Source organism: Bos grunniens, chromosome 26 (assembly GCF_055505025.1).
Source record: "Bos grunniens cultivar Pamir isolate PY7600 chromosome 26, Bosgru_T2T1.0, whole genome shotgun sequence".
Classification (NCBI taxonomy): Eukaryota; Metazoa; Chordata; class Mammalia; order Artiodactyla; family Bovidae; genus Bos; species Bos grunniens.
The window spans coordinates 23490040-23514852 of NC_141190.1; the positions used below are offsets into that span (position 1 = coordinate 23490040).

The window sequence follows — 24813 nt, forward strand, 5'->3', positions numbered from 1 at the left end:
AGGTAACTTCTCTTGTTGATAAGCACAAGCTTTCAGCATGCAGACCTCAGTAGCTGCAGCTCATAGGTTCGATGTTTGTGGCTCCCAGGCTCTAGAGCACAGGCTCAGTAGTTGTGGTGCACAGGCTTAGTTGCCCCTTGGCATGTGGAATCTTCCTGGAGCGGGGATCGAACCTGTGTCTCCTGCATCGACAGGTGGATTCTTTACCACTGAACAACCAGGGAAGCCCTTTCTCAGAATTTAAGGATGATAAATGCATAGGCTGCCTAGGAAAATGTTGCCAAAAGATTCTTAAATCAACTATAGCGAAGGAATGAATTTCACTAGCTATGAATATATATTATGTTGCAATGAGTGAGTGAGTGAAAGTCGCTCAGTCGTGTCCAACTCTTTGTGACCCCATGGACTATACAGTCCATGGAATACTCCAGGCCAGAATACTGGAGTGGGTAGCTATTCCCTTCCATAGGGGATCCTCCCAACCCAGGGATTGAACTCAGGTCTCCCACATTGCAGGTGGATTCTTCACCAGCTGAGCCACAAGGGAAGCCAAAGAATACTGGAGTGAGTAGCCTATTCCTTCTCCAGTGGATCTTCCCTACCCATGACTCGAACCAGGGTCTCCTGCATTGCAGGCGGATTCTTGACCAACTGAGATATCAGGGAAGTATAGGTGTTGCAGTATGTCTTCTTTAATAAATTAATGCAAAGGGTTTCAGCATTACTATCTTTGTCACTACTCAGGGCCATAAACACTTATTAAACTAGAACATTTTGACAGCATAATCCTTGTCAGTTCTGGTTTAGTGTGACTTGCAGCATGTAGGATCTTAGTTCCCTGACCAGGGATGGAACCTGTACCCCTTGGCAGTGGAAGCACAGAATCCTAACCACTGGACCACCAGAGAATTCCTCCTCCCTCCCTTTTTTTAAGTTGGTGAATTCAGCATTGAATCAAATTCTACATTGTGTCAGGGAGGTGACTAAAATGGTTTGAAGATGGATTTGACTTAGCTTTGGTCCACCATGTATGAACCTGGATCACTTATATAAAAGAATCTTTTTTCAGACTAGTAGAAACTACTGATTATCATTTTGCTTCTTAAATCCCCAAATTGACTACTTTGTCCCTGGGTTGTGGTAATATTTGTAAGTCATGGAACAATGTGAACTTGCCTTCCTGGGAATGCCTGCATTTGCCATTTCAGCTGTTCTTTCTCCTCATCCCCCAAATTTTAGAGCTCAGTGAGGGTTGGTCAAGGACTAGGGGCAAGGAAAAGCAGATCAGTGAGGAAGATGCCATTCTCAGTGGTCACTTTGTCAGAGTATGTGATGTTGTTTTCGGTTTAATGCTGCCTTGTACACAGAATCTTATAATCTTGTAAGAAGAAAAAAGTTGACAAATGCTGATTAGAAACACTGTCTTGAGTAGCATCCTTAAAAGAATGATTTATTAGGTTGCGAGGAAATTGGGAGGCCTGTGTTGCAATTTTGATCATTTAGATTGAACTTTGACAAAATTATTTTTTAATTTCTAGTAATCTTGTTGCAGTTCCATTTAATCAGAGATGACTGCTGATAAACATTATTTAGAAATGTGGAAAGTTTCCTTTGTCCATTAGAGCAAGGATTCTTGACTGTCTTGCTCACAGAGGTACCTCCAGCTCCTACACCAGTGCCTGGCTGTGGGTGTTCAGTAGATGTGGAATGAATGAATTAATAGTACGCTTACGCCATGTACTCTTTCCATAGAGCTGTGGGTGTCATGCTGTCTTGTCAGGTAGGTTCAGAGCAGAGTTGCCCAGGAGGGGTTGAGGATGCCTTTTCCAGTAGTTTCATTGTCAAAGTTAATAATGCTGGGTGTGTTTGAGGATGGTCTACATTTGAGGAAATGAAAAGAGGGCATGGAAAGCTGTCTCTTCTCTCTTCGCCAGAGGGATGTGTCTGAGTGTCCAGGCCTGACTGGCTGGCTGTTCATCCTGTGTGTGAGGGTAGAAACAAGGCATGGGCTAGACTAGATGACTGCGTCTTAAGGGTACATATTCACTGAAGAATGGCTTCGTACTCCTCAAACACCTGCAGTGGCAGAAGCCACTTCACCCCTCTTCCCTTCTCCATAGCAATGAGGCTGCTGGTCATTTCTTTGTGAGACTCCAGGAAATGGCCCAGCTGGCTTGGCTTATTCATTTCCTTGTCAGGAAAGTCGATGTGACCTTGACCGTCAGTGGGAGACCTGCAGCAAGTACATTGTGTGTCTGGCTGGTTTCGCTAATGATTGAAAAGTACTTTTGGCAAGTCACCTTGCTGTAAGTGTATTGTCCTCAGTAGAAATGAAAGATAATAGAGGTGAAAAATAATTTGCAAGAATCATTTTTTATTTACCTGGGTCTGCCCAGCACAGTGCCAGTCCCACGGGGGCCTTTGCTGAGTATCACTGAAAGAAAACTGTTGCAGAAAATAAAAAGATGAGATATACTTGCTTTGAGTGATGGAAATATCATTAATCTGCAGCTTAGGAAGTTATTAGAAAGTAACTTTGCATTTACAGCGTTCCTCTGAAGATTGTTCTCCTTGTGCGTTGTTTCTGCAAGTCCAAATCCAAACACAGACCCTTGCTACTGTTGTCTTTGCTAAAGGTTTCACGGCTGGAGGGAGTGAGTGTGACCTGCTGTTTAGGGAACGCTAGCCAGTCAAGAGCTGGCTTACACTGCTGACTGGGAAAAGTCAGGTAAGGACGCCAACCCTGGGGCCTTTGCTTCCTGTACAAAAGCTTGCCTGTAGAGAGCCATTTCTCCATAAACTGCACTTAGAGAAGAAAGTCTGACAAACCTAAGGTAGTGAACTTTTCAGAAGCAAGAGTCAGTTTAAATATAGAGATCTGCTTCACTGGCAACTTGGAGGCTGCGGTGGGACTTGTTGTACCTTTTGTAAGACAAGTGAGGAAAGATGTTGGCACCTGTACATGCAGTCTGTTTATGAAACATAAACTCTCCTGTCAGAGCGAGGGCTCGAGAGGTCAGCACCCAAGGTAACATGTCCTACCTTCGCTGGGAAAGAGGTACCTCTCCCAGCCCTCTCTGAATTGCATCCATCTCTTGAGAAAGTTGGAACAGCCAGGCACGGTGCACTGTTGAGCACCGGTTCTGGCAGAGGTGGGATGGGGAAATTTCTGTGAAACTGACAGCTCCTGGGTCCTGTTTTCTTAACCAAGGAGGAGAAACAATTCCCTGGGAGCTCTTAGAATCCCGTCATTATTCAGAGAAATGTAGCTCTTCGCAGTGTTAAAACCTTGATTTATGTACAGTCCAGCCTGCTCAGAGCCGAGGGGAGTAAAGGGGAGGGGGCAGCAGCCTTGTCCCCCCTCACTGTCGGCTCCAGCCCTAGGTGGGTCCAGAGCTGGACTTAGTGGGTTTGCAGCACATCCTCCTCAGTATTCTACAGCAGCTGTCTGGAGTTTTTTCTGCCGTGCCTGAACTGATGTCATTTCCCCCTTGGCAGACAGCTTCAGCTTTGCTGCGTCTGAGATATGTCACGAGAAGGTGGGGGTGGGTCGGAGCCAGGCGGGGGGAGCAGCCAGGAGAGCAGGAGGAAGAGTGCCCGCTTGGTCCCAGGACTCTGTTTACTTTTTCTTCTTTGCTAAGGAAGGCCGGGTAACCGGGAACGCTGAGCACCAGACCCGCCAGGGGAAATGCTCCTTCCAAGACCTTAACTTTTCAAAAGCCCTTTGTTCCCAACGTTAGTGTGGACGATGCTCTTGCAGGATGCCTTTCCTTTTGGGTCTTAGACAGGTAATGGAACGGGTGGTCTGGGGATTGGGTTCGGAAAGGGAAGAGGGTGGGAGCTTACTTATCGCACTACTGCTTTGGGTGGAGGGAGCCTTTTAGAAAATGTCTCGCAGTTATAGCAGGCCAGCTCCCTTACAGAATTTTCCAGGCTTTTCTTCCTGCTTTCTAGTTGCTCCTTACTCCCCTGGCCACCGGGTTCTTAACCCCCATGTATCCCTGAGCTCTTGCTGGATTATCTGTTCTGATTTTCCATGAGACACCGTAAAACCATTGCCAAAGCCTTAGTGAGGAAACAGTTGAGGGGTGAGGCCGGGAAGGGGAGAGGCGGAGCAGGATTCCTGATCAAAACCCCTTTTATTCCTTCTCCATTTTGATTGGGTTAGTGAGCAGAGATTTCTTCACAGTTCTCTGCTTCTGAAGAGATTCTGAGTTGGGGTGGGGGGCCTTCTTTTAAAGGGAAGGGCTCCTTTTAGAGACTTTCTCCTTTTAAGCCTGTGGTCAGGGCTGTGGGTCCGAGGGACGTCCTGAATGTTTCAGAGGGGTGGGGGTGGGACTGACCACACTCTGGTCTTCCTGATGGATTTTTCCAAGCCAGCAGACCCCCGTGGCAGAGACTTGAGTACTTTGTGAGCTGCCGTTTGAAGTAGGGGCACTTGAGTTATAGCCGGTAACCTAGTGTGGAATGAGAAAACAGTAGCGACCAACTGCGGTCTTCTGAGAACACAGCTGTTGCCAACTATTTGTTCCAGGGCTTCTGAGATCAGGCCACCCCCGCCCCCTCTTTGGTCTGAGAGGCAAGTCTGTATTGGAATGTGTAGCTGTAATCAGCAGCGGCTGTAAGCGGGGGTGGGGACAGACACACACCCTTCTGCTGCCTGTTCCTGGATGAGAAAAAGCCACAGATGTGATCAAACCAGAGTCTTACAAAAGAAATATATATGCTTCTAGGGACTGCTGTTTAACCTCATGCTTAGAACAGGACTAGAGTGTCCCTTGGGTGGCCTGAAATTCTTCTAAAAGTAAGCTTTTCTGAAAAGCTCCACATGTTCTATTACTGCTTTTGTTACTGTTCAGAGTTCCTTTGATGCAGAGACAGGCAGAGAGAATGGGGACCCTATTGGAGCACTTCCTCTGTCCCTCAGGAAGGGCTGTCCTTTTGACTTGTGGGCAGAGTAAGCCCTGGCGAGGATTTTGAGCAGTGTTGGAAATAGGAAGCATCTCATGCTATGTCAGCAGGTGGGGAATGCTGCTGGAAACTGCCTGGTACAGTGGAAAGAGTAGGCCTGGGGAGCCAGAAAGACCTGCCTCTGTATCTTGGCTCCCCCGCAGGGTCTCAGAGGCTGCATAACTGCTCTGAACCTCGTCTTGAAAATAATAAAACCTACTGGAAGAGTTATTGGGAGAATTTGACGGAAAAATGTATTTAAAACACTAGCACTTTGGCTAACTGGGAATAGGCATTTAGGAAAAACATAAGGAAACTAGAAGCTAGAGGACTGCTAGCAGAGGTGGAGGATATAATGGCAGGAGCTCTTGCCCTGGGATTTGGACATTGTTGACTGTGACTTGGGAGGCCGTTGCTTCCTGTAATCCGTACTGTAGTAATTACTATAATCTGTGCCATGTCCAGTAACCTCCGCACAGTTGAGTGAGAGGATGCAGAGCTGGGTGGCATGGCATGAAGGACTGGGTTGGTTGTGGGGAGCATCTCAGAGACTGCACAGCAGGGGTGAATCTACGTTCTTGTTTCTGAATGGGTTCCTGGTAGAGGGCTGGACTTGAGGACCTCCTGAGGCCCTTTCTGCCCCAGCCTTCTGTGATTCAAACTTTGCCTGTGAAAACCCTGAGTATCTTTGGTAACATAATTTTGTATATTTCCAGTATTTCTGTGTCTGACAGTGAAGCTGTGTTCTTTATTGGAGCTATTTGTAAACGCCAGCCTTCTAAAAATTACTTGGTGATAATTCTGTTTTTAAGAAAATGACACAAAACATATATGCTGTTAGTCTTTATCATACATTATATGTGTGTGTGTGTGTGTATTGCTGCTGCTGCTAAGTCACTTCAGTCGTGTCCGACTCTGTGCGACCCCATAGATGGCAGCCACCAGGCTCCCCCGTCCCTGGGATTCTCCAGGCAAGAACACTGGAGTGGGTTGCCATTTCCTTCTCCAGTGCATGAAAGTGAAAAGTGAAAGTGAAGTCGCTCAGTCGTATCAGACTCTTAGCGACCCCATGGACTCCTCTGTCTATGGGATTTTCCAGGCAAGAGCACTGGAGTAGGGTGCCGTTGCCTTCTCCGAGATATATATATATATATATATGTACACACACACACACACACATATATATGCTTTCATATACTATTTCCCTCTTAATACACGTTATACACCTATCTTATGTGGATTGTGATTCTGTTTCTCTGGTAGTTGTGCTGAGGCTTACAGAGGTAAGCCACTTGTCCAAGGTTGATCAGCTAGCTAGGGAAACTAGCTAGGTCATTAACATTTATTTGTTTTTGGCTTTTTTTGTTTGGTTGGTTGATTGGTTTGTTTTGTTTTAAAATTTTGAAACCCAGGCATTTTGATTCCAAAGCCTGGTGTTTTCCTTGCTATCTACCGGTGTCTATGAAAGTGGAGTTGGATTAATGCATTGCTCCCGCCGGGGCATGTTTTCTGAAGTTTATTTCTAGGTGGCCCAGGTACCAAATGAGACGCGTGTCTCTGAGTACCCTTTTGCTCTTTACTCTGTGGAAGATTCTCATGCACATTGCATCTACTGAATAATGCCACTGAACTTAATGTGGATCTGGCACAGAGGATAAACAAAGCACTGTGCTTCTTCCTAGAAATCACACTCTAGTGCAGTAGTTCTCAAATGCATAAAAATCACCTAGGAGTGGGGTGATTAGAATATAGATTCAGTAGGTGTGGGGCCAGGGCCCAGGAATCTTCATTTCTATTAAGTTCCCCAGGTGGTTCAGACCTGGTAATATCTGGCCACACTTGGAGAGATTCCGCCTCAACTTGGCCCACACCCCTCACCCCCTTCCCTGCACTTTAGTAACTTTGGTATAATTATAAGACAGTGTGCTAAGCCTGAAACAGAGGACCCCCAGGGACTAGGACAGCAGAGGGTGGGAAAGCATCAAGCTTGGGGAGCAGGATGGGCATGGAAGGCTTTCCTAAGAAGGTGATACTTGATCTGAGTCTCGAAGGATGAGTAGGAGTTTTAACACCAGACATATGAGCTGGGGAAGGAGCATTCCAGACAGATCAGGTTGGGAGTGTTGTTTTTGTTTTCTCCTACAGATGAGAAACGACACTGTCATCGATGAGTCTTGGTATTAGGTATTCCTGAGATAAGACAAGGACCTTGCTTCAGCAAGTACTGGTGTCCTTTATGACACAGAGAAGGAAGGAAAGCATGAGGGGCCTCAATCCAATAATGAGTGTGGCATGAATTCAGTGTCTATAAAGGGCAGCTAGGCCTTGTTGTTGTTTAGTTGCTAAGTTTTATCCTGCACCTCTGACTCTTGCAGCCCTAATGGACTGTAGCCCACTAGGCTCCTCTATCCATGGGATTTCCCAGGTGAGAATACGGGAGTGGGTAGCCATTCCCTTCTGCAGGGGATCTTCCCAACCCAGGGGATCTTCCCAACCCATGTCTCCTGCATGGCAAGTGGATTCTTGACCACTGAGCCCCCAGGGAAGCCTTAGGCTGTTTTAGTTCTTCCAGTTAAGGACAGCTAAGACAACCCCCTGGAAGCTACAGGGTTGACTAGAGAACAGTGTTTGTGCTTACTGGGGCTGAAGTTCTGAAGAGAATCACCTGCTGTACTTTTGGGCTGTGGCACTACATGGCACATTTTAGGTATAACATGTAGTTGAGCATGCCATCCCTTCCTTATCTGGCAAGATCAGAAAATGAGTTTTCTGGTTAAGAGGGAATCTATCCTGTATACCTAGCAGATGGATTACTGATTTTCAAAGAACAAGATTACAACAGAATGTTCTTGGTCTGCTGATTTGAATGAATTCTATTTCATGTTTAATTCAGAAGGTATTGATTTTATAATGCTGGAAGTTCTTGTGACCAACATCTCTATCTGAAAAGTATTGAGCACCTGTTCTACTCACAGCATGTTGTGGATACCAAGGGGTAGAAACTTTATCCCCGTGCTCACAGGTAGGGGGCGTAGAGCGAGCTCACGGATGGTGGAGCTTTACGCAGGTGGCGGCACGTGACATTAGGAGCGGAGCGGCACGGTTCACGGGTGGAAAGGTGGCTTTTGCAGGTGGTCCTTTCCAGAGTCCAGTGGTCTCGGTTGTTGCACAGCAGGTGTGTGGAAGGACCAGTGCGAGTTCTAATTGCTGGAATGCAGCCTGGATCCATCAAGACGATAATTTATATTCTGCATCTCGAATGTTGCCTTTCTCTCGGAAAATTATCCCCTGAGATGTCCTCACTGAGGAAGTGTGATGATCCCTGTCTTGCATGTCATAGGAGTCTCTGCAGCAAATCTGCTGTCAGCCCGCCTCCCCACGGCCCTGTTCCTCGTCTGGGATTGAGTTCCTAGTCACCATTACCCTCCTGTGTGGGCTTTTTATCCTTGAAAGTTATGACCAACCTAGACAGCATATTAAAAAGCAGAAATATTACTTTGCCAACAAAGGTCTGTCTAGTCAAGGCTATGGTTTTTCCAGTGGTCATGTATGGATGTGAGAGTTGGACTGTGAAGAAAGCTGAGTGCTGAAGAATTCATGCTTTTGAACTGTGGTGTTGGATAAGACAGTTGAGAGTCCTTTGGACTGCAAGGAGATCCAACCAGTCCATCCTAAAGGATATCTGTCCTGGGTGTTCATTGGAAAGACTGATGCTAAAGCTGAAACTCCAATACTTTGGCCACCTCATGTGAAGAGTTGACTCATTGGAAAAGACCCTGATGCTGGGAAGGATTGGGGGCAGGAGGAAAAGGGGATGACAGAGGATGAGATGGCTGGATGTCATCACCGACTCGATGGACGTGAGTTTGAGTGAACCCAGGAGTTGGTGATGGACAGGGAGGCCTGGCGTGCTGCGATTCATGGGGTCACAAAGAGTCAGACACAACTGAGCAACTGAACTGAACCAGGTTTAGGACATAGTAAGAAAGACCCTGTTTGAGGGAACTGGCTTTATATAATGCAGCAGACACCAGGGTAGCACTTGTTTGTACTACCAGAGGTGGAAGCTAAAATTCGTATTGGAACGGATTTGTAAAAATCTGTGACTACTACAAGCGAGAGCTCCATAAACACCTCAGTTCCCTCCTGTCACCTAACAGAAAGGGTGGCTCTCATCCAAGCCTTTCAGGTGACTTTTTAAACACCCGTCCCCCACCCCCCCACCAACCGTCTCTGTTGCAAGAAGCTGCTTTTTTAGAGGAATGTGCTTGTTTTTCATCACATTCCTGTTATCAAAGCAAAGAGAAACCAGCAGACAGGATAAGTAACTCAGTGGAAAAGAAGACTGTATCTGCTGATTTTGAAACTTTTATCCAGAATGGCGCCAAAGAAAACATTCACTTCCTCCAGTAATATCCCATGAGTTTGATCCACCCCCTCCCACCCCTTTTCCTTGAAGAGGTAAATTTTAGTCTAGGAAAAGAGAAATATGGGGCTACTTGGGGGAAATAAAAACCAAACTGTTATAAAATTTCTTCCCCTGCCCTGACTCCCTAACACCTGGATGACAGTTCCTCTTGGCACTAATCTTGATTCTATTTATTGATTTGTAGTGACAGTGAGTTGAAACACCCTGCAAATTTGACCTGGTTTAGCCATTTCTGCACTTGCTCTGTAGCTGTTGCTCCTCTGGGAAGGGCTCAACTGGACTTGAACCTGGACCTACCTCAGGAGAAGCATCTGTTGCGAAAATGGAGATTCAATGCAATGTCACTTGCTTGACCTGTCTTGTTCTTTTAACTAAAAGATATAGGTGGGGCAGTGGCAGAAAATACACACTCAGGAGAGAGGGAGACAGGCTTTGAAGACCAGCAGCTGGAGTGTGACACAGTGACTTCTTTACCTGAAAGTGGTGAATTGTTTGCTGGGACTGAATTGCATAGAAGACATTGGATCCCTTGGGCATTGAATAAAGAGATTCAGAATATTCTTTATTGTTTGGTTCTCTTGCTTAACACACATGTTCTCAGGAGCTTCCGCTGAACTGTGACGCGTGGTCTCATTCTTGGTTTCAAATATTGCACAGCCTATCCTATGGTTTTCTTCAAGGGTTTGGAAATCCTTGGGTTCCCCCCCACCCCAGGCAGAAGTGTAAATACCTATGACCTCCCACTCCTTGGGGTGTGGTTCTGGAGTGTGGTGAGGCAGCCTCGGATAGGCTGGAATGGACTGCCAACAAAAATAGAACGTGCAATCATTTCTCTGCCTTGGGAGTAAGTTTCTGGGTTGATGAACCAGGCTCAGATTGTGCTGGGTTCCTATAAGCCCAGGGAGCCATAGGTCGGTCTCAAAGGTCTGTCTCAAGTCATCATGTGAAATTTTGTTGCCGCAGCCCTGGCCTAACCCTTGGAGGATCCCTTCACGTGGCTGCTTGTACAGCGTAGCTAAGAGGCGTGGGGAACATGGGGGAGGAACAGCCTGTGGGGTTACTTCATTGTCAAGTCACCAGGATGAGTACTTCCTGAAGGTTTTTGTGTGTCTAATCCTTTGCTGGGTAGGTGCACTTGTGAGATTGACTTCATCCTTCTCTTAGGGAATTTACAGAGTGGTTGGGGAGCCCAAAGGACAATCAGGTGACAAAGAGTGGATGCAACACGATTCTGCACTGAGTTGTGTGGTTCAGTTTGGCTGGAATGGTGGTTCTAAACTAAGGGCAATTTGTCCCCTCCCCAGGGGACTTTTACCAGTGTTTGGACATTGTTGATTGTCGCAACAAGTAGCCAGGGGTGGAGTGGGGTGTCGATACTGGCATCTAGTGGATAGTGGCCAGGGATGCTGCTGAACATCCTATAATGCACAGGAGAGTCGCCACAGGAAAGACTCCAAATGTCAGTACAGTTGTCCCTCAGTATTCATAAGAGTTTGGTTCCACAAGCCCGGCAGATAACCAATATCTGAGGCTGCTCAAGGCCGCCATGTAAAATAACTGTATGCACTTAGCTTTCAGCATACGTAGGTTCTGTATCTGTGGATTCGGCTTGTCTGGGATCCATCCTGCAGGTACCAAGGGTGATGAGCCAAGGTGGATACAGGATGGGCGGAAAACTCCTGGTGCTTGGTGCGCGGCACTCTGCTCAGGAGGCAGTCACAAGCCACAGGCCTCAGGGCGGGCGAACGGAGATGTTTTAATAAAGAGGAAGGAAATAGGGGTACTTTTTCCTGCTGCTTTCTAAGCAATATGCATTATCTGCCCACAAGTTTAGAATCTTAACATCTTGGTTGCCCCAATCAGCAGGAACTATGCCTTCTCAAGGACAGGTTTAGAGTTCATTTTTTATGGCCAGTAGATAAAATCAAACTGTTTTGGAACTGATACTTTATCTCTGAAAAATCTGAACAACCACCCCCAGAAGGGTAGAATCTCAGAATTGCCCAAATATCAATAACTTTATACAGCTTAAAGAACAATTGTTGTTTAGTCACTCAGTCATGTCCAACTGTTGTGACCCCACTAACTATAACCCACCAGTCTCCTCTGTCCATGTGATTTTCCAGGCAAGAATACTGGTATGGGTTGCCATTTCCTTCTCCAGAAGATCTTCCCACCCCCGGGATGGAACCTGCATCTCCTGCTTGACAGGCAGATTCTTTACCATTGAGCCTCCTGGGGAGCCCTAAAGAACAATTAGGCTACAGTTATTTTAATAACAATCCATATCTCAAGCTGGATGCCTGTTGCTGTGGCCCTTTGTTGTTCAGTCACTCAGTTGTGTCCGACTCTTTGTGAACCCATGAGCTACAGCTCGGCAGGCTTCCCTGTCCTTCACCCTCTCCCAGAGTTTGCTTAAACTCTGTCCATTGCCTCTGTCTCTCTCCATTGAGTCGGTGATGCCATCCAACCGACTCATTCTCTGTTGTCCCCTTGTCCTCCTGCCTTCAATCTTTCCCAGCATCAGGGTCTTTTCAAATGAGTCCGCTCTTCCCATCAGGTGGCCAGAGTATTGGAGTTTCAGCTTCAGCGTCAGTCTTTCCAATGAATATTCAGGATTGATTTCCTTAGGATTTACTGGTTGGATATCCTTACAGTCCAGGGGACGCTCAAGTCTCCTCCAGCATCACAGTTCGAAGGCATCAATTCTTCAGCACTCAGCCTTTTTAATTGTCCAGATCTCATATCCATACATGACTACTGGTAATACCATAGCTTTGACCTTTGTAAGCAAAGTAATCTCTCTGCTTTTTAATATGCTGTCCAGGTTTGTCATTGCTTTTCTTCCAAGGAGCAAGCGTCTTTTAATTTCATGGCTGCAGGCACCATCCACAGTGATTTTGGAGCTCAAGAAAATAAAATCTGTCACTGTTTCCATTGTCTCCCCATCTGTTTGTCCTGAAGGAATGGGACTGGATGCCATGATCTTGGTTTTTTGAATGTTGAGTTTTAAGCCAGCTTTTTCACTCTCCTCTTTCACCTTCTTCAAGAGACTCTTTAGTTCCTCTTCACTTTTCTGCCATTTGGGTGGTGTCATCTGTATATCTGAGGTTGTTGATATTTCTCCCAGCACTCTTGGTTCCAGCTTGTGCTTCATCCGGGAGGGCATTTCGCATGATGTACTCTACTTAGAAGTTAAATGAGCAGGGTGACAATATTCAACTTTGATGTACTCCTTTCCCAATTTTGAACCAGTCCATTGTTCCATGTCCAGTTCTAATTATTACTTCTTGACTGCATCATAATCTATCTTTGATAACAGAAAAGGGGGATGCTAAATTCCCCTTCTTCTAAATCATCTGGTGTCTCTTTTAATCTTTAGATGTCAGGTCTTAAAATTCAGAAAGTTCTTTAAGGTTATTCAATCTTTTGAAGAAAGCCTCTGGATTCTGAAGATTTTAAGAAGTCTTGTATCTGTTCGCTCAGGGGTAACATTTTTAATGTAACCCTTTGTTGAGGTAGAAGCCAGTGGTTTCCTTGAACTTTCTACTGGCAATAAATCTCTGGTACTGGTCTCTAGTGGAGGAGGGCACGGTAACCTACTCCAGTATTCTTGCCTGGAGAATCCCATGGACAGAGAGCTGCAGGCTACAGTCCATAAGGTGGCAAAGAGTCAGAAGTGACTGAGTGACTGAGCACTGGTCTTTAGACAGTCAGGCACACAAGACAAGTCCCATTAATATTTCTTTTGCCCCCAACAAAAGCTTGGTGCAGTGGGGTGGAACTACTGAGGAAAAAACGAGGTTACATTTAGAATTTTGCTTAAAGTGAAGAAGGGCTCTGAGACCCCACGTGTCCTTCACTGTCCAGTGAAACCGTAGTGAATCTTTCTCAAAGTACATCAGCAACAAGTTAACATGTACCTTCAATATTTCATATCCCCTTGAAAACTGCACCTCTTTTTGGGCAAAGTGATTATTTGATTTGATCAAGACATGTTCAAGGTAAAGCAAAGACTTGATGAGCTAGGGCGCAGTCATGGAAAGAATACTGAACCGAAAGTCAGGAGATCCGAGTTTTGACAGTCTCAATTCTGTCATCTGCAGCCTTAGGCTAGGTGTCAGTTCCTCCTTTGTAAGATAAGGGTGGTAGCACTTCTCATCCCTTGTCGGGTGCTGGCTGGCAGGCTCAAAGGTGAAGCTGACTGTTCAAGAAATTTGAAAAGCTTTTGAGTCCTGTAAAAATGTGTATTATATAAACTGACTAGGTATGTGTGTGTTGTGTATATAACCATCATTGCTTCAAATTATGACTCTGAGGCTTTGTCACATTATTGGGGGGGGTGGGGGGAAGGGATGAATTCTGTTGATTGGACTGTATTTGAGGCACAAAATGAACCTGAATATTTTAGGAAGATTTTCAGCAATAAGAACTGAAACAGAAGCTTTTTTTTTAACCTAACAGTTTAATAATTACAACGTTCCTCAAAGGCAAAGTCCATGTCTTATCTGTCATTTTTGTGCCTGTCAGCATCCAGCATGAAAGTTTAGGATAACTGCTAATTATTCAGGGTTTTTCCCACTAAAATTCAGGCTTTAGATCCAGAAAACTTGTTCTAGCTGTGTGATCACTCTGAATCTCAGTTTCCTGGTTTCCTGTAAAAAGAGAGGAATATGTAACTTGGATAAAAACGCCCAGCCAGATGCTTGATAAACACAGGCACTGGGCAGAACTTGGTTCTCTTGTCTCATTTCCTGAGTGTTGTGGCTGGAGGTTTTCCTGACTGGCTAGAGATCTTCTCCTCAGTCAGAGAAGAGGGACCCTCCTCTTTGTCTAGGTACCTGTTTTGTGTGGCACTTGTAAGATGTAGCTGGAGCCTCGGTCTAGAGAGTTCAGATGTCTGCCATTCATATTTGGGCCTCTGAGCAGGCCTTAGCCTCAGAGTGAGAGGATGAATGGGGTATTACTGAGCTTGAGAGCAGGAGGAGCTCATGGGATGCCCACAGGGGCTAGGCAGTGACATGCTTGAGTCAAGCAGATGCAGTTTTTGGACAGTAGGGATATTTGGACAGTAGGGGTTTTGGGGAGGCCGAGGTGGAGCTCGAGGCCATGTACATCTGTAACCCTATCTAATATGGCCCCGGGATTTTCAGAAGCTGGAAATCAGAATTTCTGTATGAATCCTTTTCATTTTAAGATGTTGACAGTTAATTTCATTTTTTTTTTATTGTAAAACAAAGGTACCACGTGGACGTAGAACTCAGTAGTGGGCCCTTTGTGGCCCATGGGTGAGCAGTTTGCAATCCCTGCTTTCAAACAGGAGGGGCAGATACAGCTAATACAGAACGCAGGGACTTGCCCTCCTGACCAGCTGTGGAGACACTATAGTAGAACTGCCTTCCTGCTCTCTGAGTCCCGCTTGCTTTGTCACATGCTCCCTGCTATTTTGTCCCTCAGCTTTGCACCAGCCCTTGCTGAAGAAGGCATACTTCTCGGTGCATTTATTCTATGGCAGAAGAAGCCAGTGATGAGGGATTGCCAGGATACCTCAAGGGAGAACTTTTTTCCTCGTAAGTGTCCAGGGGTGAGAGAGTGGCAGGTTAACCCAGTGTCCTGAGCTGCTACCACCGGCCAGACCCCCCAGGCCTGCATGCACTGGGACATCAACAAGTAGCCTTTAATAAAACCATGGTCTATGTTGCAACTTCCGATCTTTGCTCTGGGATTTTCCTACCAGGATCAAGTGGCTTTTTCTGAGTTTGTTATTCAGGTTCCTAACAGCAACACAGGAAATGGGTTTTAATTTCTTTGCTAGCTGCTCTGTTTGGGGGCTGTTTAATGAGTCTCCAGTTGTAGTGCAGCTTTGGTCACAGCAGGACTGGTGTGGATAGCAGCTTACCTGATCTTTCACCTTTAAAAAAAATTATGATTATGATCTTTTTGTATTTTTTTATGAAATGAGGCAGGAGAGCATAAGTAATTTTATGTGCTATGTTTCTAAGTGACAACTCTTGAGGGTAACTGTTGGGATGTGTTTAAGATTATAGAAAGAGATATAGTGGAGGTCTATCTCTTCCACTTTTAGAGGTAAAGAAATGCATATGCTGTATGTTTGTTATAAATTTAGGACAATGGTTGTTGAATTTAAATATATGTGAGCATAACCAGGGGAGTGTGCTTTTTTTTAAACTTTTTATTGTGTAGTATATTGTAGCTGATTAACAATGTTGTGAGTTTCAGGTGGACTGCAAAGCTGTACATATACACGTATACACTCAGGAGAGTGTATTTTAAAAGGCAAATCTTCAGTCTCTACCCCCAGAGGTTCTCAGTCTACATTCTTAACAAATATCCCGAGTGATTTGGGGCCTATGGACCATACTTTGGGAAATGCGTCTCTATTTTGTTGCCTTTGTTGTCTGAATATGTTCATGGCCACTTGAGGGCAGATTCACTTATTTGTGAGATGCCTTGGTTTGTTCTCATTCACTGTGTTGTGCTACCTTAGATTCTTGGAGAGAGTCAGTCTCTTGAGAGTCCTAGAGAGAATTGTTTAGGAGACCCTCACAGGTTGACATACAGGGACCAAGTCCCTACTGCAACAGGGGTCCCAGAAACTCCTTCAGCAGCACACACTGCTGCCAAATCTTGAAGCAGCTCCCCACATTGGTTGTAGGCTTTTTCCAAGTGTGTCACTAGCTCCAGGGTTTAGCTTTACCCTTTAAAGTACTTTACAGCCAGCGTATGGGAGACTGGGTGCTCCTAAGCCAGGAAGCTGGAGCTTTGAGCCCTTAAGGGGTAAAGCACACTATCAAATCTGAGGGCTGAGGCTGAATCTTACCAGATTAGATTTACTGGCTTGATTAGAGAAGCATGCCCAGGCTGTTTGTCCTTCCGGAAAATGACTGAGCTCAACAAAATAGCATAAAAATCCATTCCTAATACCCTAGTGCATACAAAGCAGAATCTTGGTTCACATCTTAGCAGGGGCTTGACCCTTATTAGAAAGGAAGAAACCATAGCTAGCAAAGCTTAAAGGAAGAATTGTCATGTGTAGTATACCTTGGGAAGAGTACAAAAGGAGAATGTGACAGTCCCTACTGTCAAAGGGAGACCAGAGAAACACCTGGGAAACAATGGGCCAGGACTCCTGTGAATCATCCCTCTGCCTCACTTTACTTTCCTTCATCCCCAGCTCTTCTGAAATGTCCTCCCACCCTTGGGGACTTCCCTGGTGGTCCACTGATTTAGACTGCTTCCATTGCAGGGGGCATGGGTTCCATCCCTGGTTGGGGAACTAAGATCCTGCATGCTGCACAGAGCAGCTGGGAAAAAAAAGTGGGGGGGGATCTTTGAGCAGTTCCTGTTTCCTTCAGCTCTTCAAACAGCCTTAAAACTATTAGTAGGAGAAAAGTGATTTTAACTAACTTATTATAAAAATAGAGGTAAATTCACAAAACTTTATAAAGAGTGTATTTATATTTTATGACCACTTGCAAAGGATGTGAAAGTGTTTCGTTTTTAGAATTTAAAGATTCTGTCTCGGCGTGCAAGTGTGTTCAGTCACTTCAACTCTTTGTGACCCCATGGACTGTAGCCTGTGAGTCTCCATCCATGGAATTCTCTGGGCAAGAATACTGGAGTGGGTTGCCATGCCCTCCAAGAGTCTGTCTAGGATAGAACAAAAATAGCTGATTCTGAGTTAAAGGTACTTGTCTGTTGTACAAGGCATATGAGGTCTGGCCTCATTCTGAATTCTCAGTACTTTCTTTCACACCACTCTTCCTTAGATTCACTGTGCTCAGCCATGCTAGCCTTCTGTCTTTTCCTAGAGCACACCAGTTTCATTCTTGCATTGGTATCTTGGCATGTACTTTACATTCTCTCTGCCTAGAACACATTTCGCACAGATCTGCTTAAGCTGGCTCCTTCTCATCATTCAGGGCTCAACTCAGACATCACCTTCTTAAGGAGGCCTTTCCTGACTGCCTCATCTAAAGCCCTTTGTCCTATTATCCTGTTTTAGTATCTTTATGAAGCTTATTAGTATTTTAAATTCTAATTTCACTTGTTAATTTTCAGTCTTCCCTCACTGGAATATATTTAAGATCTTTTTTGTCTTGGTTGTTCTCCACTTTCAAACAGTATGCCCAGATATGAGTTTATTATTGTCTGAAAATTCCATCTTTAATCAGTTGTCTCTTTAAATATTGACTCCATTTTCTTCTTTCCTTCTTTAGTGTCTTATTTCTTATTTTCCATTTTTGTGTTTTCTCTTAATTGGTAGAAGCTGGTTGCTGGTAATTTTCTCAGATCTGCTTTCCAGTCTACTGATTCTCTTCTTTAACATGGTCTAATCTCTGTGTAAACCACCTGTTGAATTTTTAATTTTAATAACTATTTTTCTACAAGTTGTATTTTTTCCTGAAATCCATTTGGTCATTGTTTCTTTTTTAGTATGTTCTTTTCTCATGTTTTTCATTTTTTATTTTTGGCTTTAATCATTTGAAATATGTATTACAGTTTATCTGATCATTCTATTAAGGTTTCTTTGGAGAGTCTTACCCTGCTATTAATTGAATTCCCACATCTTGTTTGTATTTTTACATAGTTTTTACATTTTGCTTGCGCTCATCTTCAGCAGAGAGCTTTATTCGTGGGCATCTTTCGTGCTGTGATTGAGGGTAGGTCTCTTTAGAATTTTACATTTCCTCTGCCAGATATCTCATTCTGGGACTACTTTTTTGTGTTAAACTTTTGGCCTGGGGATTCTCAGACTATGTAGTTCAATTGAGTTCAGTCCCTCAGTCGTGTCTGACTCTTTGCAGTCCCATGGACTGCAGCACTCCAGGCTTCCCTGTCCATCACCAGCTCCTTGAGTTTGCTTAAACTCATGTCCATTGCATCGGTGATGCCATCCGACCATCTCATCCTCTTATGTCGTCCCCTTCTCCCACCTTCAATCTTTTCCAGCATCAGGTTCTTTTCCAGTGAGTCAGTTCTTCATATCAGGTGGCCAAAGGATTGGAGTTTCAGCTTCAGCATCAGTCCTTCCAATGAATATTAAGGACTGATTTCCTTTAGGATTGACTGGTTGGATCTCCTTGCAATTCAAGGGACTCTCAAAAGAGTCTTCTCCAACACCACAGTTCAAAAGCATCAATTCTTTGGCACTCAGCTCTCAATAGTTCAGATCTCAATAGCCTATGGAAAGGCTTGTAGTTACAGATTACTAGAAGAGATACTTTTTTCCTCTCAATTCAGACCTTTCTTATTCTCGCTGTGTGCCAGTGGGCTCTTTTTTCTAGTCTGCTTTCTCTCTTTGAGGGTCTTCACCTTACATTGGAACTCAGGTCCAAGTGCCTGTTTTAGGTGGACTCAAGAAAATAAAACAGCTCCTTTCCACAGCCACTGGAAAGGCCTGATCTCATTTATCACTGTAGTTTCTAGTTCCCCACCCCCAACATTTTTGGCCCTGGGGTTCTTCCTTGCTTTCAGCTATATAATTAAAATAATATTATGATATTTTTTAAGTTACCTACTCAGCTATATCATCAGAAGCAAGATCTTTCCCCCTAGAGTCTCTTGCTCAGTGCAGTAGCTGTAGCATCTAACACAATGCCTGGCTTGTGAAGAAAGTGATATCAATACATATTTGTTATTCAATTTTAGAAATGGGTGTTTCCATTAGGAAACCATTCCTCTTCCCAGTAGAGAAGGCCAGAGATGGTGCTCCAAATTCACTAGTATCCAACAGCCAAGAGATTTAGCGTTTGTGATTTAGCAACTTGTGAAGGATTTCAGTTTTCCTATTTTTCACTATTAAACGTTAATGCTTTCCTAAGGGCATGAAGATGCTGTTGCCAGTTGTTAGCAGGGTTTTCCAGCCCCATAAATCGGCAAATTAAAACCATCCCTGGGGAACTATTATTGCCCAGTGTCTCTTTTTATGCTGGCATTTTGAAAGTTCTTACACTGATTAAATTGACCTTTACAGTGGCTCAGCTAAGAATAGCAACTCAAAGACATGGAAACTCTTAAGGAAAATGATGTTAGTCCCATAGTTTATGCTGCCGCCAAAGAGATGAGATAATTTTTTGCATATGTGCAAAGACATACTATTCATCCTTTTCCATTGTAAAAAATGTTCTTTCCAGTTCATTGTTGGTCTAGCTCACTGGTTCTTCCTGCCTGTGCTTTTTGTTTGGTGACCATATATGCCCTGTTTCTTAGAGCAGCTGGTCACTGTGCTACCAGAAGTCACACCTATAACAAATGAGAATTTTGAGGGTCATCACCACAGTTATTCTGAGGTGAAAGGCCTCAGCATATGAGCATGTGTTATTCACTCAAAGTTCCTTTTTGACAAGTCTACATTTCTTGTATTTTGGGGCCAGGAGTTTGTGCAAATGGAACATTGCTGAGAAGTATCTTCAAAATGCGAATCTCATCTTACCCCCACGCACCTAACTCACTACGTACTTTTTCAAGCATCTCCAGCTGAAGGACTTTCCTTGTACTGTTTCCTTTGTTCTTCCCACCCCTCTTCCGTGGCTACTAACTTTCTAACCATCCTGGCAGTCTCAGTTCAGGCTTACCTTCCTCACAGCTGTCTGGACCTCCTTAACTAGTTTCTGTGGTAAACTCTTACCAAATGAGGTGTTTTTCCTTCCTAGTTGCAGTTTTATGTGTATGATTACTTTATCATCTTTTGTTAGACTTTAAGCTCCGTGAGGGTAAAGACCTTTATTTATTTATTTTTAAGCTTGTTTTATTTTATTTTAACATTTTATTTATTTCTTTTTGCCTGTGCTGGGTCTTCATTGCTGCGTGCAGGCTTTCTCTAGTTGTAGCAAGTCGGGGCTACTCTCTAGTGGTACGCGGACTTCTCATTGCAGTGGCTTCTCTTGTTTCAGAGCACGGGCTCGGGGGTGCTCAGATTTAAGTAGTTGCAGCAGGCAGGCTCAGTAGTTGTGGCTCATAGGCTCTAGAGTGTAGACTCAGGAGTTGTAATGCATGGGCTCAGTTGCCCCACAGCATGTGAAATCCTCGGACCAAGGATTGAACCCATGTCTTCTGCATTGGGAGGTGGATTATTAACCACTTGTCCACCAGGGAAGTCGCACGTTTCACCTTTTATTTACCCATTGTGTTCCCCACTGCTGTTTCAGTGCTGGTGCAGGGTAGGTACTCAATAAATGTTGAAGGAACGGGTGAAGGCCCCATGTTCCACAATGGGATGAAACACCGTTTAACTTTTCAGAAAATTCATGTGTGAAAATAATGACCTTTCAGGCAAAGAAGGGTGGAGCCCCAAGCGTGTTGCCTCTCTTCACTGCCAAGTAGAAAATTTTCCCAAAGTCAAAGAGCTCCTTAAGGGCAGGGACCTTATCTTTTCCATCAAAGACAAAATGTTGATTGTGTTTGGGGATTTTAGTGGATTTATTTAAGCATCTAAAGTGTTAAAAGCAAGTGAAGAAGAATAACTTAAACCAAGGATGTTCTAGTTTATTAGTTAAAAGCTCAGGATCTGGAGTCAGATGAATTAGCTAGCTGCATGGCCTCAGGCAAGTTACTTAGCCTCTCTTGACTTCAGTTCTCTTTTACTACCCACTTCATCCTCTTGTAAGGAATTTAGAACAGTGCCTAGCACATAGGAGGTACTCAGTATTATTCACCCCACCTCATTCTGCCTTCATGGAGGCTGCATAGCCATTGTTTCATTCACCAAACCTTTGTGAGCCCAGCACTGTGCCCATTCTTGGAGTTGGGGATGGGGATTAAGGAGACAGAGCTCTTGCCCATAGGAAGGGCACAGTTTTTTCTCTCATTCACTCTTGAGGAGGGAAGGGGAGGGGTGGGATATTAACTTCCCACTTGAGACTTAGCCTAAACAATGTAATTTGTGTATAGTCCTTGGAGATGCTTGGAAGAAAAGCAAAGGATACTCATGAAGAGTGCTGAGAATTTTTCATATTTGAACTTTCCATTGCATTCTCTCCAGTTCCTTTTTCTATTCGTTATGTCCGAAGCAGCCCACATTGCCAGTGAGCTTTACTGTTCTGAGAAATAGTTCTAAGTGAATGCACAGTGCTCTTTATTGAATACTCTCTCACTGAATGCAAAGTGCTCCTTATCGAATGGGCTTTCATGCCCAGCGATAATGACTCAGAGAATAACATTGATATTAAGAGCTCAGAGAAGTTCAGTTACTACTGAAGTTACCACAGTTAATAAGCATAGTGTGAGAACCAAACTTTGAACCCAGATCTGACTGAATCTTAACCATTTGGATCTTGAGCTGCCTGGAGATCCCTGAGAGTCCTCTGGGTGACTTACTCCTATAGGGAAGGGTAGAAGAGCAGCAAGCAACATTTGCACACCTCTATTCTTTGCTTTGACTGAGAGGAGACACAGGTTACAGGAACTTTTGCATTGGCTGCTGCCAAAAGGCACCCCACTCCAGTACTCTTGCCTGGAAAATCCCATCCATGGACAGAGGAGCCTGGTGGCCTGCAGTCCATGGGGTCTCTAAGAGTCGGACACGACTGAGCAACTTCCCTTTCACTTTTCACTTTCATGCATTGGAGAAGGAAATGGCAACCCACTCGTGTTCTTGCCTGGAGAATCCCAGGGACGGGGGAGCCTGGTGGCTGCCGTCTCTGGGGTCGCACAGAGTCGGACACGACTGAAGTGACTTAGCAGCAGCAGTAACAGCTGCCGAAAGGAATGGGAAGTGGGTAGGCTGGTAGACTCTTCAGGATGAAGGAGACATGAGTGAGCATCTTAACTAGCTCTTGGGCCACTGAGTGAGTGACTTGCCCAGAGTCCTGTTCCTCGGTAATGGCAGAGCTAGGACCAAACCCAAGGCTTCTGGATTTTCTTCTCCTAGCAGTAGGTCTTTCTCTGGAGGAGCTCATCATGCTCACATCTCACTACCCTCTTAATCCATCATTTCTTCCTTGTAAAGGTCTATGAGTCCATGTCTCTTCTTCTTTAACTGCCCACCTACTTTCCTTCCTCCTGTAGCAGAAAATGACAGTTCCCATAACCAAGACCATCCTAGACAACTTGGGGACTCTATTTGAGGAGAGGAGAACAGGGGATGAGATATCCTAGGTAAAAAGTATTTGGGAAACTGAGTTAAATGATGCTGCCACAGTCTGCTGTCCTGGGGAAAGTGGAAGGAGAGCAGGGAAAAGAGCAGGGTTCTGTTTATACCAGGCTTCCTGTCTCGGTGAATGGGAAAGCCAAGAAAAAACCTGACACCAGTAGGTCATTAAGATGCCACATGTTTAGATTTCAAACACATTCCATTTCTTGCCTCACAGAGGACCAGTTGACCACCCTGTGTTCCAAGCCTGGACCTCATCTGATAAAATTTTTTGAAGCAGAAGTGTCACTGGATTATTTCATGTGTTGAGGTGTAGGCAACACAGCCTCTTTTCGAAACTATGTGGACAGTTTGAACTGTGCTCTTGTGAGCCAGGCCAGAAGAATGGCATTTCAGGGACTGGTAAACTTGGGAGAACTTTTTTCATGTCCTTAGGAAAGCAGTGTTTTGCTCTGAAGTCAGAGGAGGTGTGTTCTGGCAAAAGCATCGAGCGCAGATCTGCTTTCTCCACATGCGTCAGGCCTCAGAGGAGGCATCCTAGTGGACAGCCACCTTCTAGGTGTGCCATTTTCCTTACGGTGGACGTGGGGAGGCAACAATAGGGTTCTGTGTGCAGTGCTGTCACAAAACTGTCGTCAGAATCAACAGATGTCTTGCCCATGTTTCCTTCTTCCTAAACCCTTTTGCACCAGGGTGTAAGACTCTTAAAAGAGACCAGGAAACACCTGAGGATGTGGTGGAAACACGCTCTGAGCCAGGGATCTGAGTTTTAGCCATGCCCTTTCTTTTGTCTTCGCCCTGTGGCTTCAGGTCCCCAGCCTCTAGCCCTGTAGACAGTCTCTGGATTGCTTTGTTTATACCCTTGGCCAAGTAGACAGTGTAGTAGAGCAGGGCCCAGAGAACAGGAACCAACTATGTGGCTTGAATTTCCACTGGCAGGCGTCCGCCCGGATGTACACTGTGGGCAGGGTCAGCCTGAGTAGCAGCAAATACAATACTGTGGTTTTGGTTTCTTTGCTGAGCAGGGTTTTTTCCCTTCCTAACTATGCTCCTTGAGGTTAGGGAGTGTCTTATTCATCTTCATGTCTCTCATACCCAGCCCAGTGTCCGGCACAGAGACGGTGTCCAGTCAATGACTGTGTTGCTTCTTTAGGATAAAGAAATGTTGAAAGCCACATCTTAATAGGTCTCATGCACTGTGGCCCAGAGGACATTGGAGGCTGAAGTTCATTTAAGTTATTGTAAACTTATTTATGAATAAGTTATAAAGCTTATATATAAACTTATTGAAGTTTATTTAAGTTTCATATCTTAACTGTGAAATATAAAATAAACCCTTCCACCTCTATTCCCATCCACCAGTGCTGTGAATAGAATTTGGCAAAATGCTAGATGGTTACTCAGCAGTGCCCTTTCTATAGCTGTCCCTGACAAGGGAGAGTGTGAATTCTAGATCCAGTCAAGATTATTAAGGGATCATCTGATAAGCAAAAAAAGATCTAGCAAATTGAAATTGCATTAGGTCATCTAAGCAAGTCACTCTTAAGACTGAAGAATTTTAATAAATAGCAGGTTTTTTAGCCTTCTTTTGAATCATGCTGTAATTAACCTTGGAGATCATGTGTTTTAAAGGGAGGATGGACCGGCTGACCAGATGCTAATCCTAGAATATGTACTGCCTTAATTATTCCAGGAACTTTCACAGAGAAGCTGGTTTTATTTAAAATGTACAGCCAGTTACAGGAGAATCATGACTATGGTTCTTATGAATCTTATGGGCTAAATTAGCGTCAGAACATGGAGTGCTTCAGCTTGGACATAAAGCAAGGAGGACTCTGCTCTGTTTTTCTCTCTGAGAACTCTGCTCTTTACCACTTGGCTTCGTGTACTGAATCTTCTTCCCTCTTTAATAAACCATATTATTTTTCTTAAATCTGCTGTTGTTGCATGGTTCTTCTTCTTCTTCTTCTTTTTTTTTTTTTTCCCCTCAATGGAGTAAATATTGGTACAGACTGTTTGGTGGAGGATGGATAGGCGACCAGAAAGAGGGGGATAAGAAGAAAGTGTTTGTCGCTCAGTCGTGTCCGACTCTTTGTGACTCCATGGACTGTAGCCCGCCAGGCTCCTCTGTGCATGGAATTCTCCAGGCAAAAATACTGGAGTGGGTTGCCATTTCCTTCTCCAAGGGATCTTCCTGACCTAGGGATTGAACCCGGGTCTCCTGCATTGTAGGCAGATTCTTTACCAACTGAGCCACCAAGGAAGCCCTATGAGAAGAAAAGTGATATTTAAAAGCTATAATTCAATGTGCTAAAATTTT

At 44.5% G+C, this 24813-nt stretch overlaps 1 protein-coding gene across 2 annotated transcripts in view; it reads left to right on the forward strand.

Annotated features, from left to right (window-relative positions):
• Nucleotides 1-24813, forward strand: part of WBP1L (WW domain binding protein 1 like) — a 58687-nt gene that overhangs the window by 20764 nt on the left and 13110 nt on the right. Inside the window, exon 1 of one of the 2 annotated variants that reach the window (XM_086377497.1) lies at nucleotides 3501-3788. The exons of the other annotated variant lie outside the window; for it this stretch is intronic. Within the exon in view, the coding sequence (XP_086233623.1) occupies nucleotides 3762-3788 (27 nt within the window). The 5' untranslated portion in view covers nucleotides 3501-3761. Of the gene's footprint in view, nucleotides 1-3500; nucleotides 3789-24813 lie in introns of those variants that run through there. 2 annotated transcript variants of the gene reach the window in all.